A 19543-nucleotide genomic window follows, 5' to 3' on the forward strand; every position below is an offset into this window, starting at 1 on the left:
GTGCTGTGTAAGCCTTGGTAGCATTTAGCACTTTTGAATGAGTTACACTTTGTCTTAAAAATGATACAGGTTAATAGCTTGCAAATGTTGCAGTTGTATTTTTAAATAGGTTATTGCATGTTAAACTTCTTTATACCTTCTGCTAAACCTTTACACATGAATTCTACATGTCACTTCATGTGAAAACATTACTGTTATTTCCGTGTAAGATTTTAAGATGCGGAAGCAAATGTCAAAGCATTTATAATGCCTTGTCAAAACTGCCGCAGTTAAAGTAGGAATTTGCATAGGGTTGTCGTATAATATGAAACAAAAAGAAATCCTAGGAAAATATCTTTTAATTCTACATTGAGCGCAATAGGTTAAAAAGTGGTGAGAAAAAAATGAAGTCAGCATTTGTATATTAGCCCTCTTGGGCTTAGACTGAAATTTAATAGTGATTAAAAAACTGTGGTGGGCTCTCATTTAATTACATGATCAGTTATCCTGATCTGACTCCTGAGAACTGACCTCCATTTGCAACAACTGCTATCAATAATACATTACTATGGCTAGCATGTGCTTTGAGTTCTCATACAATAATATTTTACAGTGAAAACATATAAAACAATGGCATTCTGCTAGGTGGTATAAGTATCAAGCAATACTTTTAGGTACATTTGCCTAAAAGGCCCATGTAGAACGTAAGGATGCATCTAGCCATTCTGCTGCCTACCACAGACATATGTATATGAGCTGTGTGCATTATAAATAATGAATATGATAATTATGTTGTGCTAGAAGTACATGTGTTCAGAGTTGTGTTCACCGGTTGGCGAATCCAGCTCAGTCAGCACTGCATATAGGGTTAATTGAACCAATTTGGAGAGTGCAGTCAGTAGGAATGAGCACAAATAACATTAGATGGAACAGGGACACAAGACAATAGAACATATTGTAGCATACAGTACAGATTGAGCTGCCTTTGCCAGGCAGTAAGTGCAGATCGGATGGAACATAGCACAGTCCCTGGGAAAGTGCCATTGTGTATGTATACTTAGAACACCTTTTTGCAGCTATTCATTTGTCATTTTAAATTCATTCTCTACATTTTTAGTTCCCCAAAGCTTGTTGTCTGACATACTTCCTTCAGGTTGCCCCAGTATAGACACACGGCAGATAGTGCTGCACATTTATCAAAATCAACACCAGAAAGAAATAGTGAATTCTACAAAAAACACAAGTGCTTTCATTTTAGTTGCACTGCTGCCTTTCAAATTCCTGGGGGTAAATGTGTCAAGTTTAGAGCTTTCCGGCGGGTTTGAAAAGTGGAGATGTTGCCTTAAGCAACCAATCAGATTCTAGCTGTCATTTTGTAGAATGTACTAAATAAATGATAGTAGAATCTGATTGGTTTTTAAAACCAGCCGGAAAACTCTCAGCTTGATACATTTACCCACTGGCTTTTTGTTGTCATTCACGCCCATTTTTCATACCCTTATACCCTAAAAATGTTGCAGCTATGTGAATTGGAAAGAAGTGCCTCTGCCACCTGCAATGCTAAACCCCTGCTCAGGCATATATATATATATATATATATATATATATATATATATGTTACAACTACTTACTACTACAAACCTTGGTTTCAATTCTGCCATTTCCTTCTGCACAACTACTTCTTCTAGGCCACAGATCTGTGAAGGCACGAATCTATGATGGCTGGAGGTATATATATTAGTGTCGATATCAGGGGGCTGCATTGTTGGGCCCATTTGGACTTTCAGTTCCACCACTGGTTTGAATATATACCACAGAGGAAGTTTCTCTAGTATCAATGACACATGCAGAGAAGTCTAAGGCTAGATTTACTAAGAATCCAGTTTGGTGGTGGTTTTAAACCGCCACACATCGATGGCGGTTTAGTGGTCCAAACCTCTGCATTTACTATAGGGCGGTTTGAGGCTGTGATTTAAAATGGCTGGTGATGTGTGTCAGATTGAAAAAGCTAAATCACCAACAAAACCACCATCCAAAAGACAGGACAGGACAGTTTTAATACCTGCTTCTGAATTGGCTTGATAGCACAAACATGTTGCTTGAGCTATGTTGCCATTCAGAACAAAAGAAAATGCACCACTGAACAAAAGAAAAAGCACCACTGAACAAAAAAAAAAAGCACCACTGAACAAAAGAAAAAGGACAACTGACATTTAAATTATTTGGACAATCATTATTTATTGATTAAGGGGCAAAATTAATTTAGCATTAACTTATGGGGGACTTTTTTTATTATATTAAGGGGATAAAAGTATTTAATCATTATTCGGACACTATGTAATGCCAAATTGTGCAACATAGTAATTTATATCCACCATTACCAATCAGTTAATAATATTATATAATTACATTTCCCCCATAATATAATGCTATAATAGTGTCCCCTTAAAAAAAAATTCCCCCATAAGTTAATATTAAATTAATTTTCCCCATTAATCAATAAATAATGATTGCCCAAATAATTTAAATGTTAATGGTGCTTTCTCTTATGTTCTGAATGGCAAAGTAGTTCAAACACCATGCAGTTTGAGCAATCTCGCCACTGACAACCACCTATTTCATTTTTGACATTAGGATGGCAGTTTTGTGGCAGTTTTGCAAACCTCAGTTTAGTAAATCCGGTGGTTTGTATGTTGCATAAAAAAATTCATTTATGGCCGTTTTAATGGCAGTTTGGGCTTTAGTAAATCACCACACCGCCATTTAGTAAATCTAGCCCCTGGACTTTTTGAAACTAACAATGGTGTTCTGTTAGGTAATACAATATTTTTAAGTACATTTGCCTAACAGACCCGTATAATACTCATTGATACATCTAGTCATTCTGCTGCATGAAGAGACAACTGAAAAAGAGCCATTCCAGTTAAGAGAGCTTTAATTTTTTTGTATCAACACTTTTCATTTTTCATTCCATTTACCCCTTATTTACCATTCACACCATCCACCATTCACACTACTTAAAATGCACAGCAAGCCAAAACACCTTTTAGCAAAAGTTGTATGAAGTTAGGTGGAGCTTGTGAAACTCCCTGTGCCTATTTTAAACATTTAAATATGGTGCAGCTGTGGCGTCATTATATATTGAACTTTAAACGCTTGAAACACCACCTCCCCCTGATCACTTTTTTTAATTCTTCATTTTCAAACTATTTTATAGATGTATTACAACAGGAAATCCCAATGAAAGTAAAAAAAAGAACAACAGTGTCCACAACGTACATGGTTTAAATATATAACCAACATGTAGGCGACACATGGGAGATATGGTGGACAGGTAGAGAAGACTGCTATGATTATATTAAAGACCAGTAACGACACAGGTCAGTGCTCCAATCTACACAGGGGGAGAGGTGTGGGTGATTAGGAGGGTAACTGAACAGCGTTTTTTGTTTTTTTTCTAGATGATTGGGGAGGTTGTGCTATATTTTTTAGACAAAGATTGCACATATCTCCTGTAGAGAAGACAAGTCTACAATGCTGCTGCAGAGAAAACAAGCCTACAATAGATGCTGGCCTATTCATCCTCTGGGGGACAAGCAAGGCTACAGACTACATCACTGAAGGAGGAGCTCCTACAGTACTTCTACTGTCTAGATACCTAACCCCTATTCATCTATTGGCTCCTGCAGCTCTCACCTTACTGTAATTGGCCCATCAGCTCCAATCTGTGTCAACCATGGGTAGCACCGAGTGTATGCCAGCAGTGCAGCCCTGGTCAGCTCATGATGGCACTGGCCCATCTGTTGTTTGCCATAATTGCCAGATAGCCGATCTGTCATAAAACAAAAATAGGACATTTTACCAGATATTTTTATATCAATATGTCGATAATCTATATCACATTAAAAAAACTAATTTGTCTAAGTTAAAAAGTAAATAGTGGCAGAGCTGCATGGCCATACATACAGTAACACCTTGTAGTAGTATGATGTGCCTATTCATTTCGAATTAGGATTGATTAAATTACTTTATATTATATCGATTGAACCTTAGAATTTGGAGCTAGTCTCCTGCACATCACATTTTAGAAAAGCACATATTTGTGAACCAAACTTCTGCTATATTATAGGCCGACCTTAGTATTTGCAATTAAGAAAGGGGCCACTGACTTAATAAGCTGTTGGTTAAGGAGAGAGATATTCACAATGAGTGACCTAAAACACCATATAAAGACCCCTCTTTGACAAAAGGCAGTTACATTGATAATTTTTTCTGGGTTGTGAACAAAATTGTGATTGAAAGAAATTTGTAGAAAATCTAAAAATAAATGTAACATTATGTGCAGAAAACACTAGTTTATGGCAATCAATGTAGGGGGCAAGGGCTAATAATAACTATATATTGTTGCCTCCATTCTTTCCTTTGCTGATTTAACTTGGAGAGTGGTGCTACTAAGTAGAGCAAGTAGCAAATTAAGAAGAATGCTAAACATAACAACTAAGGGCCTGATTCATTAAGGAATGCAAAACCATGTTACAATGCAAGGGGTGCAAATTACTTTATTATTTTGCACATAAGATAGATACTGCCTGTTTTTATGTAGCACACAAATATTTTTACACTGAAATTTAAAGTTGATCTAGGACATGCGCTACCCCAACTATAAATCTGTCCCCACATTTTTTTAATTTACCTCCCCCTCCAATACAACATGGTTTTGCCAAGGTGCAAATTTACTCCTTTTTTATGCTTTGCTCTCTTTAATGATCCAGACCTTAGAGTAAACTCGACTATTTGAATTTTTTTTGCCAAACTACTGTTAGAACAAAAATTGACTTATGATGACTGAATTAGCCAAAATGTAATAAGGAATAAAGTTTGCAGAATCTTTTCAGTCATCTCTATTCAACTTAATTACATAAGTGACATTAGCTCAAAGTTCAATAGTTTCAGTGTAAAAACAGAAACAATAAAAAATAAAATAGCACTGCCTTAATTAACCAGCACCACATGGGACTTCCAGCTAATTAAGCATACAGACATCAGTTTCACCCAACTTAACCCTGAAACTGTACACATTTCTGCAATCCTGTAGATCAGTGCTGAGCAAATTTACCAAGAACCCATTTTATATGTCACACAAATAATGTTATACAACTTTATATATTACTTTAAAATAAGCCCAACTATATAATATACAAAATAAACTCTGCATTAATTTTTAGGAATTATTGGTTGTAGAACATAGTAATATAATATAATAGCAAATTCATATAGTGAACCAACTGTTAGAAGAACAAGAATCAGGGCAGTCTAAACAGCTGGAACACAATGAGCAACCTAATATTGGTGCGAGCTATGCAGCCAGGTTTCTTTGTTGATAAAGTCTTCTGCTTAGGTTGCCTTAAGAATAATACTGTCTAATAATGCCTGATAAAATTAATAAAAATGATAATAATAATAATAATAATAAAAATAATATTTATTTAGCATAGCCTGATACTTTGGCTGTATACCCCATATATTGCTTTATGTATATCCTGTATGTAAAATATACATAATAAATCATTTCACCAAATGGCATTTAGTCTAATATTAGGATCAGTACTTAAGCATACTCACCTCAGGCTTTCTCTGTTGAACTCTTTTGTAACCGTCTCAGTGCCCTTTCAGCATTCATAGAAAGGCATAGAAAGAGGCATTTGTACAATGAAGGTTCACAGAAGGTTAAGAGAAGAATATATGAGCTACTGCAATGGTGTTTATATCGAATGGCAACAGCAGAGCCAGCGAAATTGCTCTCCTTTTCAATGAATAAGAAAGAAGATTGTGGATTGAAAATCCATTTAATTTGTTAGCACAAAAGTTAAGCTCGCCTCTAGACAGTTATAACTTTCTTCGTACACCTTTTTAACTTTTGTTTGATAGCTACAATTCAGACAAATTGGCCATTTATTCTATTTTTCTCCATACAAAAATATATTTCTAAAGTACAATGGCAATTTTGCACTTTATCCTTGACTTGTGCCATTATTATTACACTCTTGCCCAGTGAGGTTCACACACTTCACTGCATGAATGCTTGTTTATTTTTCACAAGACAAATGTGAGATGTACGTGTTTAACAGTGCATTGAGTTGGCTGTAATGCTATCTTCAGATTTTATCATCAGTAACTTGGTAGTTTGGCTTCTCTTAAATGTAGTAAATAGTGTTACAGCCTCTGTCGTGCTGTAATATAATGTTGTTTTTGTTGTCACATTGACGGAGTGAAATATCAGTAGTGTGAGAATTCCTTTTCTATCCTCGTTATAGCTCTGTGATTGTTTTAGAACAAGATATTTGCTTTGAAAAATAGTTTAAAGGATAAGAAGACATTTCTAGATGGTGTCCTTTATATAAGGCTGGCACACGGCAAAGTCGCCCAACTACCTTTTGCACCTTTATGTGGCTGCTTTTAAACACTTGTAATTAGGTTTTACCCCAAAGCGGAAGGAGATGATCTGTCTCTTCAGATGCATTTAAATGATTAGAGGCCATTTTCTTCGATTGCACCAATTTATTTCATGATATACAAAAATAGAAATTTCAGGTTAAAAGATTGTCTACTTCCCTCTTATGAGCACCCCCCCCCTAATTAATAAATAGTGTCCATCATTATTTAAAGGTATTGCTTAATAGATCTATATTTAGTTATTATGTAATTATGGAATGTAAATATGAAGATTGTGTTCATTTTGAGTATTATGTTCATGGAATTCACTGTTAAATCATCATCATCATCATCATTTATTTATATAGCGCCAACATATTCCATAGCGCTTTACAATTGGGGACAAACATAATAAACTAATAAACAAACTGGGTAAAACAGACAAAGAGGTGAGAAGGTCCTGCTCGCAAGCTTACAATCTAAATACATTGACTTACATGCTCTGAATTATCCACTTGTTCTAACTCAACTTAAACTCTGTAAATGGAGTCCTAGAGCCTAAAATTATAGCTTTTTGTGCAATTAAAAATTCTGCATGTCCTTGCAGTTCCAATAATGAGTCCATGTTTTATCTCCACTATTGTAGCATATTTAAATATTTTGTACATATAACTAAATCACATTTTTGAGTTTTCTTTATTAAAGGGTAACTCCAATGAGAAATGATATTGCCTAATTAAAATCATTATGCTGGGTATTACAATACTTGAAATATTACTTTTGTCTGAAATTGTCTGTTGAAAGCGCCAAATTAAGCTGTTGCTTCCAATTGACGGAGTGTGAGTAATTGATCTTCTTTAGCAACATTTGTAAGCATGTAACAAAATGTGGACTGTACTAATTATTTCCATTGATACAAATGCTGGTAATGAAAGACTGAGAGAATGAAAGTTATTTGCAGTGTTTAAGGCAACAACAGCGAGTTTCTGAGCCTTTAACAGACAATTTCAGAAGTAAGTTCTATTTCAAGTTTCAGGCGTTATTCCAGGAAGTTCTAGTAACCAGCATAATGATTATATTTAGTCAATATAATTCCTCAGTGGAGTTCCTCCCTTTAAATTAGGGATGAGCGGGCTCGGATATCTGAAATCCGAGCCCACCCGAACCTTGCCGATCCGAGCTGGATCCGAGACAGATCCGGGTATTCCCGCCAATTGCAAAACTGAAAGCGAGGCTCTGAGTCATAATCCCGTTGTCGGATCTCGCGATACTCGGATTCTATAAATTCCCCGCTGGCCACCGCCATCTTCAATCAGGCATTGATCAGGGTAGAGGGAGGTTGTGTTAGGTGGTCCTCTGCCCTGCTATATCCTGTGCTGTGCTGTGCTGTGCTGTGCTCAGTCCAGTGGTGCTGTGTCCTGTGCTCTGTCCTTCTGAGTTCAGTGGTGCTGCTGGGTCCTGTGCTGTGTCCTGTTCAGTCCAGTGGGGCTGTGTCCTGTGCTCTGTCCTTCTGAGTTCAGTGGTGCTGCTGGGTCCTGTGCTGTGTCCTGTTCAGTCCAGTGGTGCTGTGTCCTGTGCTCTGTCCTTCTGAGTTCAGTGATGCTGCTGGGTCCTGTGCTGTGTCCTGTTCAGTCCAGTGGTGCTGTGTCCTGTGCTCTGTCCTTCTGAGTTCAGTGGTGCTGCTGGGTCCTGTGCTGTGTCCTGTTCAGTCCAGTGGTTCTGTGTCCTGTGCTCTGTCCTTCTAAGGGCATTGTTATGTCCCCATTATTCCCAAGTTATAAAAAATGTAAAAAAAAGTTATAAAAAAAAAAATAAAAAAAATAATTATAAAAAAAAAAGAAATTAAAAAAAAATATCCAAAAACAATCCTGCAGTATAAGTCCATTGGTACTGCAATATTACAAAGTTCACTGATTCTGCAGTATAAGTCCACCAGTGGTACTGCAATATTACAAAGTTCACTGATTCTGCAGTATAAGTCCAGTGGTACTGCAATATTACAAAGTTCACTGATTCTGCAGTATAAGTCCAGTGGTACTGCAATATTACAAAGTTCACTGATTCTGCAGTATAAGTCCAGTGGTACTCTCCTGTGCCGCATATAATTTTTAAAGGCTTTGCCGAGTGTGTGTGGCTTAGGGGTACGCTCTCTTGTGCTACATATAATGGAAAACAAAAATTTGGAGGATAAAGCTGCGAGGAAAAAGCTCAGTTTTCCTAAAAGACCCGCTGGCGGGGATGCTGATAACATCTGGTCCGGACTGAAGGACCTGCCAATCATTGCAGACATGTCTACTGTTGCTGCATTGGATGCTGTCACAATAGAAAATATGGTGGAGGATTATTTTGCTGACACCATCCAAATAGACATGTCAGACAGTCCATATTGTTACTGGCAGGAAAAAAGGCAGTTTGGAAGCCCCTGTACAAACTGGCTCTATTTTACCTGAGTTGTCCCCCCTCCAGTGTGTACTCGGAAAAAGTTTTTAGTGCAGCGGGGAACCTGGTCAGTGAGTGGCGAAGGAGGTTGCTTCCTCAGAACGTTGAAAAAATGATGTTCATAAAAATGAATTATCAATTCCTCAATCATGTACAGCACTGCCCTCCAGATAGTACAGAGGGACCTGTGGTTGTGGAGTCCAGCGGGGACGAATTGATAATGTGTGAGGAGGAGGAAGTACACACTGTAGGGGGAGAGGAATCAGAGGTTGAGGATGAGGACGACATCTTGCCTCAGTAGAGCCTGTTTTGGACTAAAAACAATATTGTGAGGTGTGAGGTGTTCAGAATAGACTGGAAATTAGTGGAAATGATTGTTATTGAATGTTATTGAGGTTAATAATAGCGTAGGAGTGAAAATAAACCCAAAAAACTTGATTTCAACACTTTTTATGTTTTTTTCAAAATAAATCCGAATCCAAAACCTTTAAATCCGAACCAAAACCTTTCGTCAGGTGTTTTGCGAAACAAATCCAAACCCAAAACCTCAAGGAAATCCGAATCCAAAACACAAAACACGAGACACCAAAAGTGGCCGGTGCACATCTCTACTTTAAATATGTAATAAATCAAGTACTATATATTGTGTATATGACTGTATGATTATTTTATTTGTGTGGCTTTTTATGGACTGCATTCAAATTGTGTGTGATTGAATAAGGTAATTTAGCACTATTAAGTTTTCTGAATGCTGTACTTATTTCAACTTTTGGAGCTATATTGAGTTTACATTTCTTTCATAAGTTGCAAGTGATTATTCATAATGAGCATCAAGCTCCTTTGAAATATAATTCTCTGAGATAAAGCAGACTGCTTTCCATTTTAATAGTGACTATAAAAATTAAACACCTCATTAATCAACCAGATTCCTATTAAATATCACAGACTACCAGCACAATAAACAGATATCTGAGCAAAATCAGATATGGATAAAGTTCTTTGATTTAATATTTTTGTAATCCAAGTACACAAAAATTAACAGAGCAAATAATATCATTATACATTAATATCTTGCTCAAGGAAGAATTTGCCTTTTCTGCCATCCAATGTTCAAAATCAGCACTCAAACCTTTGCTTTTCTCTCCATCCTTAGCTTTATTTATATTTTTTTCAGCTGCAGTGATTGTACTATATAGGCTTGTTTGCTGCCTTATTACACATCATGCTACTATATAATGCTAAGGTTGCAGATATTATTGTAGATGGACTGCAGGGCGATGCAGTTTCCATGTGTCAGCTTCATTCATCTAGGCCAGTGTTGGCTAACCTGTGACACTCCAGGTGTTGTGAAACTACAAGTCCCAGCATGCTTTGCCAATATATAGCAGCTTATTGCTGGAAGGGTATGCTGGGACTTGTAGTTTCACAACACCTGGAGTGTCACAGGTTAGCCAACACTGATCTAGGGGTTTCTGATCTTCCCATAAGTTGTCTATGCTTTTCTTTTCATGTCTTTACATGAGAAGGCTTAAATTATTTTCCACCTCTGCGTGGCATATTTGAACATTGGCAGTAATGTTTAAATAGTATCTGCACTTACATATTTATATTATTATATTATATCACATACTTCTATATTATAATCACTTTTTCATGAACTAGATAAAAAATATGTACAGTATGGGAGTGCCACAGTTGAGCACACGCACCAGTGTCTGATTCAAGCTTTGGGCATCTCTAAGCTATGAGCTTTTCAGTTGTATCACTTGCAGCAGCTACAGGGCAGATGTAAGTGCTATGATTAGTGATGACGGTCACGTATGCATACTAGAACATGCATTTGCAATCAAGAGCAATTGTAAAAATGCATGTTATGTACAGCAGACATTAACAACATCCTGATAAATGTATTTCATGTATAAATAATAAAATTAAAAAAAAAACTTTTTTTAAAAAATGTTTCTTATATATGATTATATTATTAACAGGACAACATTTGAGTGCTTTTTTTTCTGTGTGTTCTCCTAGGATTTTATATTCCACATATGTATTGTTCGCATCCTGCACTGTGTTTTGTCTGTCTCAATACAGCAAGTGCCGTATATGTAGAGCATACTTCCACCCGTATTCAATAAGAGATGTTTCTTCAGATCAGCTTGTAGTTGAATCCGGAAGTGTGTAAGCCTGAATTAAAAGTGTTTTAAAAAATGCACATTGCGTTCGTTTTGCGTATCTAAATGAATCAGGCCCTAAGATGCTAGACATTCCATTTCCTGTATAGCTGAGTGCAAGCTAATATATTCTATCAGCATTGAAACTGAGAGGGTCCCAATGTTTTCCATTCAATAAACTCTATCATCATAACATTTTTAGCATTTGATTCCCCATGGCTAAACTAAAATTAAATTACTATTCCTGCTACAGCCTTCCTTGTGAAGCTTTCAAAACGTCAGACTGGAGACAGGCTTCCCTTGGTTGCTAGGGGAAACATCCTCTTCTGCATATGACCAATGAACACTGAACTCAATTCCACATGTAAAAATAAAATGTTCTTTTGCATGTGGAATAGCTGCATTTATAAAGACGTTAACTAGTTTGTAATTGGCCTCAGAGCATTTTTCTTCTCACAGAAAGATTTGTTAGTTTTTTACATATCCATGGAGGTCAGGAATTGTTGTATACTTCCTACAGGGCAACAGTTGCACTTTCTACATGTATTGCTTATGGGAAGGTATGTTTCTACCAATGTAGCAAAATATTAAAATTAATGATAATAACACATATAATATAGTCCCCTCACTTTTAAAATTAATTTAAGACAACAATTATGCTAGTTTCAATTATTGGTCCTAAAGTAGTGGCTGGATTTTGTAGTCTAAGGTAAATTTGAGACAGATAGGTTTAGAATTGTTTGGTCTAACTGAAGGTGGACTATTGGGACTATTGATACACACTTTAATTTAGGCATTCAGTATATTAAAATACTTTTTAGTAAGTATATTTTTAATTTTTTATGCATTGGCAATGCCTATTTACTTGTACATATAAATAATCCTGAAGCGACACAAACTATGACCCAATTAGCTGCTGTATGGTTACCTGTACATCAAAATGGAAAATAAACAATCAGATTCATTTGACCAATTTAAAGTACTCCATTTGAACAAATGTAAGAGATTACAAGCTAGAAGGGAAGTATCTTTTCCTTACATGGTGAGGCAGAAGTAGTCATTTAAAGGAAGACAAGCCTCAAAAATGTTGCCTTGGTTTATGTTGCTCCTCTGTGTAAGCTTTGGACAAACTTAGGAAGTTGTGGTTGCCATCTTTTACTTGCTATTTTTGCTCTGCTCTTCCTTGATTAGTTTAATTGTATGTCCTTCTTACAGTGAGGTGTCTAAAACTGTGCCCAAAGATGTGGTCTAGTGACTTATGGTAATAATGGTAATACTATGCCTCCATAATTTGTCTCTATTTTAATGCATCCCAGGATTTTATTACCCTTTGCAGCTGCTGCCTGACACTGTGTGCTGCTACTCAGCTCTCCTTTTCCATCTTAATATTTCAGCAATTTCACTCTATTTAAGGATTATACAAATCTTAATACATAATAACTTAATATATGGTGCTTAGGGGCAATTTAAATTGACCTAGGAATTGTAATAGGGAGACTGCAATCCTCCCACAATGGTTTATCAAAAATCACAACAAATCAAAATAACAGCGCTATTGGTAAGTCAAATATAAATAATTCAAATTCAGATATATACATGTATATCTCACAAATCGGTTGAGTGCATAAAAGTTTGATCTAAATTAAGAGCACAAATTAAAAGCTCACAGACTGTAATTGCTCTTTGTATCCACAATCAATAATTCAAGCTGCGAAGGTATGCTGTCACTACCTGCAATAAGAATGATTCCAGCTTAATCAATACAATTCATAACTACGTCTATAATAGAATGAGAATAGTGTCCCAAAGAGTGTTGCAGAAAAAACCCACAATTCGTGGGGAACATCACTGATATGAATACAACAAGAAGCAGATAGTAAAAACATAGAAGCACAGATTTCTGTTCCGCTATGTTCAATTGTTATTGCAAGCCAGAAAAAGTATTAATAAATAGAAATACTTGTGGGGATCCCTGTGTTATATGTAATATAAGTCCAGCTGTGGAGACTGTTGGTTTGTGGTATGGAGATAGAGTAGACTCTGCTGTTAAATTCTCATCACAGTGCCTCAGAGTTCCACTCTGCACTGGGTGCTCTAGTTAGCAGACAAGCTGCACCTGGATCTTAAGACTCCAGTTATAGTTCCATATGTAGTTGTTTGCAAATCTCAGGTGCATGATCATATATTTATACACATTAAATTTAATCTGCCCAGTTTTCCATTTTGTTCAAATGTTTCAATAGGAAGTTACTATCCTGCTCTGTGTTAATAACCCAACATAGTTTAGTGTAACCAGCTTATATAAAGACATTACTTTACTTTCTTGGGAATCAACAATTTCCAGGAAGCCCCACCTTTCTAACAATTGGGATTTTCTTTACTAAATCCTGGTAATGTTTCCTGATAATGTCCTAAGCAAGTGATTTATTATCTAATATGAAGCAATATTCTTTTCTGTTACAGCTCGAGATATTGTTTCCAATCTGAACAATTGTGGAATCCGTAACACCTCAGATTTCAGCTGGATAGCACAGATGAGATATTATTGGGAGGAAAACAATGTTGTGGTGAGAATGGTAACTACAGTTGTGCCATATGGATATGAGTATTTGGGCAACTCTGGTAGACTTGTCCTGACGCCACTTACAGATCGATGTTTCAGGTATAATATTGTCTCTATGGTATAACTTTGCATATCCAATTGTTTTCTGTCCTATGTCTGATTGCATATAATTTTTATAACAAATGTATATTGCTGTAGAGCCTACTGATGTCATCTTTAAATGAAAAGCAGTGTGAAAAAAATACCTGGACACAATGGTCTATACAATACTATAATCATATTTCAGAAGTTAATCTCTGTTAAAGAAGGATGTGTACAGTTAAAAAGAATATTTATGTGAATTTATGTGACATTGCCGTGAGATGTTTTGGTTCACAAATGGAGGATGCAGTTAGAGGCGATAGATAAAATATATACATTTACAATTACATTTGTTTTTATATTTAAATTGTATCTAGCAGTAGTAAGTAAAATTACCTATGCAGCTACGTTGATTGCGTATGCATGCTAGAACATGTGGTTGCAGTTAGAAGCAATTGTAAAAATGTATTTTATGTATAGTAGACCTCAATAACATCCTAATAAATGTATTTTATTGGGGGAAAAAATGAAAAATCCTTTTTCGTTAAAATGTTTTTTTCATTAAAGACTATTGGCCTGATTCATTAAGGATCTTAACTTGAGAAACTTCTTATTTCAGTCTCTTGGACAAAACCATGTTACAATGCAAGGGGTGAAAATTAGTTTTCTGTTGCGCACATAAGTTAAATACTGACTTTTTTCATGTAGCACACAAATATCAACTTTAAATTTCGTTGTACAAATAAGCTATCAAGTATTTGTGTGCTACATGAAAAAACAGTCAGTATTTAACTTATGTGCAAAACAAAACACTAATTTGCACCCCTTGCATTGTAACATGGTTTTGTCCAGGAAACTGAAATAAGAAGTATCTCAAGTTAAGATGCTTAATGAATCAGGCCCTATATTATTAACAGGTGACATTAACTGATTTTTTTCGGTGCGTTCTTTTGTAACTTTATATTTGACATGTGTATTGGAAATATCCTGCAGTGTATTGTCTTTTGCAGCAGAGCGGACCTAGATCCGTATTCATTAACAGACGTTTCTTTACATCTGCTCCCTATTGAATACGGATGTGCGTATGTCTGATTTATGTGCAATTTTAAAAATGCACAATATGTTCGTTTTGCATGCCTTAATGAATCAGGCCCACTTTATATGCTATTTATTCTATATAGCTATGTGTATATATACACACTATCCGGCCAATGGTTACGACAGATGAAGGTAAAATTGTAAAGCGTGTATAGTTTGTACACATGAATCAGAATGCTGATCGGTAAATTTTCTGTAGTGTGTACCCAGCCTAAGAGTTTGTTGTTTAAGTTAGATTAGCTGCTACTAATTACATGAACTACAACACATTTTTTTGAAGATTTTGAAAAAACATTGCTAGATATAAATGATGACTGGGGTGTTGCTTCATACTTCAGTGATAGATATACCAGGGTTGTACAAAAAATATATATATATATATATATATATATATATTTTTTTTTTTTTTTAATGAATTATCATCATCATTATCATCACCATTTATTTATATAATTATGAAAGCAAAACTTACTCTGCTGTACAATATTCTTTTATAAGTTCATAGAAACATCTTACATTTGCTCATATTGTAACATAATAAACTTTTCTCATTATTAGGACCGCGGCTATCTGATAAGTTTTTAGAACCAGACTAATAGAGTTCTTCACCGTTAGCAGCCGCTTTTCCCAAAGAACAAGATGCATTCGGAGGTACTCAGATACCCCCAGGACTTAACTCTATGGTAGTAGAAACTTATCAGGATAACCGCAGTGCACGGTTGGGAACCAGTTTACTGGAGGTAGAAGCCAAGGCCAGACCTAGGTCATGTGTCCTTAGCAAGTAGGAAGGTCAAGAAACAAACTGAAGGTCAGGGCAGGTAGCAAACACGGAAAATCCAGGAAACAGGCAAAAGGTCAAAGGGCACAGGCAAACAAGCAGGATCCAGAAAAGAAGCCAAGGTCACAACAGGAAAATCAGGTCACAGATAGCCAAGTATCTAGAAGATGCACGTAAGCTGATCACCAACTAGTGTCACAAGTGCTATAACCGTCAGGAAGGCTAAGCCCTCCATGCCTTTTATACTAATAACAGCCAATGAGCAGACCAGGGTGAACATTTCTCCCATATCCATAGGAGGTAGTAATATATTCATGGTGTCTCCTACTTTAGGAGGTTGGTAAAAACATATTAATTAATTAAACAACTGTAGAAGTGCCCCGCTGCCTATGCCGGGACGCGGCGCTCACTGACAGGGAGTCCTGGCCATTGTCATGGTGATGGTTGGGACGAGCAAACAGGAAGTCATGTCCCAGCTGTTGCCATGGCAGCTGGGACGCAGAAGTTAGCGAGCCACGGCACCCCATGGCTCGTAACACTCATCATTTGTTCAATGATTTTAAAATTGTACTTATACAATCATAATATTAAAGAAGTAATTATAGGTGAAATGGAGAGGAAAAAGACAGATTTCACTAAAGAAAGATGTGTAAGTAATAAAAACTTTTCTCCCTTCATTTTTGCATATACAGGATTATATGTATGATTACTATATGCCTTGTCCTGTGTTTGATGCTCCTCTTTGTAATCTGAGGACATCTTTCAAAAACCCCCTTAGGGTAACTATAAAAGTAGCACCTGTTGGTATAAGAACGGTACTGTAATACAATACAATAAGCAGGTATTAAAGCTTATATTTGCTAAATTTCTTTAGCATCGTATGTCAATACTTTCAATATTAGGCTACATCCACATTGACGTTTCTCAGGCAAGCAGTGTCGGAATGTTAAGAAACTTAATAAGTTACACAAACTCCCATTCCAATTCACGTCTGTGTATCTGAAAAAATAGGTCAGCGTGGATGTGGTCTAGTTGGTTATTAGAAATATAGAATGGTTAATGTAACAAACATCTCCGTTAAATACATTGTGACAATTTCCTCTTCAACAAACTTTTGTTTTACTTTAAAAGTAACTGAAAAAAATATCTAATTGGTTTATTTAACTGCTTTATTCACTTTTACAAGTCCCACAGTATGATCTAGTAGTAGTTTCTATTTAGTGTAGATGTTTTTTGTGCCTATAGAGATATTGTTTGGTGTCCTTGTATCATAGCAACCTCAAAAAGAAACTTTGTTTAATATAAACACCTTCCAAGTAAGATATTTAGCTTGTACAAAGAGGGTGTAATGATTCACCATAGAAACTTTAGAAAAATGCCCTCCTGCCAGATAACATTTCTTTTAATGTCTTTTGGTGTCTTACTGAAATAATGTCATGCTGCCATTTCTAGACAACAATTAATGTAGCTATGTTCATGCAGACAGCAAGTTTGTTTGTGATTTGTTGTTTCTGGCAGAGCTAATACATTTAAAGCAGCTTCAAAATTACAAAACAAGAGTGATTCAAATACCACCTGTCGTTTATGGTCGAACAGCCATTTATTCACCACATTTCCTTTAACGCAACACATGCTGACCTTTGCGTAAACAGGAATAAAAATGTTTTCATGTCCTCGCAGTATAAACTAGAAACCAAATGTGAAAAAATAAAGGCGATAAAACATAAGTGTTCCCTTAAAATGTAAATAGGCACTGAAAACAAAATTGTTTTTTCTTACAAAGCTTTTACAAAAAGTAGTGGATCTGATTACCTCTCCGACACTAGAGATGAGCAAATCTGCAACAAAATCCAAATACAATTTGGTGGCAGAATGGGCCATTTTGTAGAGCTGCAAAGTTCCGCCAATACAGTCTCGGAGTTACGCTTTTGCTTAACCATATCGTGAAATATCATGCTGCACTGTATTTTTTAAAATCACAAATTTTATTTAGTTTATAAATAGACCTGGGAGGAAGATGATCAATTTAATCTATTCTGTGGTATGGTTGGGGTAGGAGTACAGATAGTACAAGACACAGCAATTTAAGGAAATAAGTACAGAAGCTGACATTCATATTGATTTTGATTTGGTGTATCAGAATAAATATTACCAATACTGGTTATTCATTGTTATGAACACTGGCTATTAGTTACAATCTCACCTGTCGATCACTATAGGAATCGTTCAGTCTTGATGCTTCTTTACCTTTTGCATCAATTTTGAATTATAGTACAGCATCTTTTTTCCTATGATACATTGTTTAAATAAACTAAAATTGCAAGAACATGACAAGAAAAACTATAGATGATCAGATGGAAAAAGACTTTAACTTCACTCCAGATGGCGTAACAGAGACAAAAGAGAATAGCAAATGTCGCGGGAAAAAAGGGTTGTTATGGGGGGAGTATTACAAGTCACAAGAAGGAAATGGTGACAGACAAATTTAAATAAGTAAGGGATTGTGTATCATTCAGCATAACATTATAGCATAATGATGCATGCAATATCAAAAGCAAAATAAAACAAAAATCCACAAGGCATGTGTCAAATTGCACTCTTGATACCTGCAGCATATTTGTCTCATCAAAGCAGTTATCTCCTGACAGTCCACCAGTTACAAAAGATCAGAAGGGAAAGAAGGAAAGTAAGTCAAAGTATTTCATTGGATTCTAATGTTATCTGAGGTTAATTGGATGATGAATCTTGAAATTCATAAGAAGGAGACATACAAAAAAAACTTGATTGTAGAGACTTTTAGTTAATCACTTGAAATTGCAACTGGAGAAGTGCAGCAGGGGAATATACTTCACTATTCTCTGCAAGCCAGTGCTAAGGTCAATGGAACAGAACTACCACCTCTACTGTCTATGGCTCTTTCATGAAGTAACCAAGTCACAGCCTTATGCCTTGGAGACAAAGCCTGGTGTTCTAGAGAGGCATCCTGTTCCACCAATCTGTTTTAACAGCAGGGACTACTACAAGTGACATGTAGGAGTCAAACCTTCTCCAGTCTGTACTCTACACCTAACTGTTGCCCTAAAGCAGACTTAACAATTGGAGTGGCAACCAACAATACAGAGTATGTATGTATGAGTATAAGTATGCTCCAACCCACCAAAGAACTGATGGGACTGTTGCTGATGCTCCTGTCTCTGCATCCCTGCTATGGACATCTCTGTAGATGTCTAAGTCTTTCAATCTAATCCTTGCCAGGACAAGCCATTTTTTAGTTTATTTTTCTCTTCCCCCATATTTTATTCTATCTGTCTCCTTCTCTCTAATCTTTTCAGTCTTGGGGCCTGATTAATAAAGGCATGTATCTGACGATTTTGAGCGTATCACACACAAAATCACTCTGCACATGCCCAGAACTGGCAGTTATAGCTGTGAATTCAGTCCTGTTCCATATGCCTGTGAGCACAATGGACACTTAAGACAGTATATGACTTCAGGAGTGAAAGGGGATGTGAAAGGGGCGGATACTCATAAAGAATGGGCAATGAAGGAGCTTACCTGCACATATGTGCAATATATACTCTAGCACACGCAGAAGCTCACATATCTTTAGATGGAAAGAATGCACCACCTCAGGGTTTAGTCTAAGTCCATGTTGATAGTTACAAACTAACACAGCTTGATGCCCGCGTCATCTAATAGAAGTTTGTACCATCCTCCAGCATACTACTATGGTACCATTTTAAGAAGAATGCTGTGTATTTGAGAGTTCTAGTTGTAGTTGTTTCAGACCACCTTGTTCCTCTTAAGGTGTATGTTTATATATATTTCATGCACTGCATACTAATGTGAATTGTTTAAATTGTAATTGAAGTAAAATGTATGTTCATGCATGTTTGCTATAGCAATGTGCCACATTACCAAAGTTTCTCTGTTGTAAAATGTTATGTGCCTGTTTAAAAAGTTTATCACCTGCCTGGCTACATTGGCATTGTTTTGGGGTTT

General features: G+C 36.2%; 1 protein-coding gene across 1 annotated transcript in view; it reads left to right on the top strand.

The window, feature by feature from the left end:
• The window catches only part of LOC142150794 (dynein axonemal heavy chain 3-like), a 947133-nt gene that overhangs the window by 326099 nt on the left and 601491 nt on the right, over positions 1 to 19543 (top strand). Inside the window, 1 exon segment of the mRNA XM_075205980.1 lies at positions 13485 to 13683. Within this exon segment, the coding sequence (XP_075062081.1) occupies positions 13485 to 13683 (199 nt within the window).

The sequence above is a fragment of the Mixophyes fleayi genome, chromosome 4 (genome assembly GCF_038048845.1).
Source record: "Mixophyes fleayi isolate aMixFle1 chromosome 4, aMixFle1.hap1, whole genome shotgun sequence".
NCBI classification, from domain to species: domain Eukaryota; kingdom Metazoa; phylum Chordata; class Amphibia; order Anura; family Limnodynastidae; genus Mixophyes; species Mixophyes fleayi.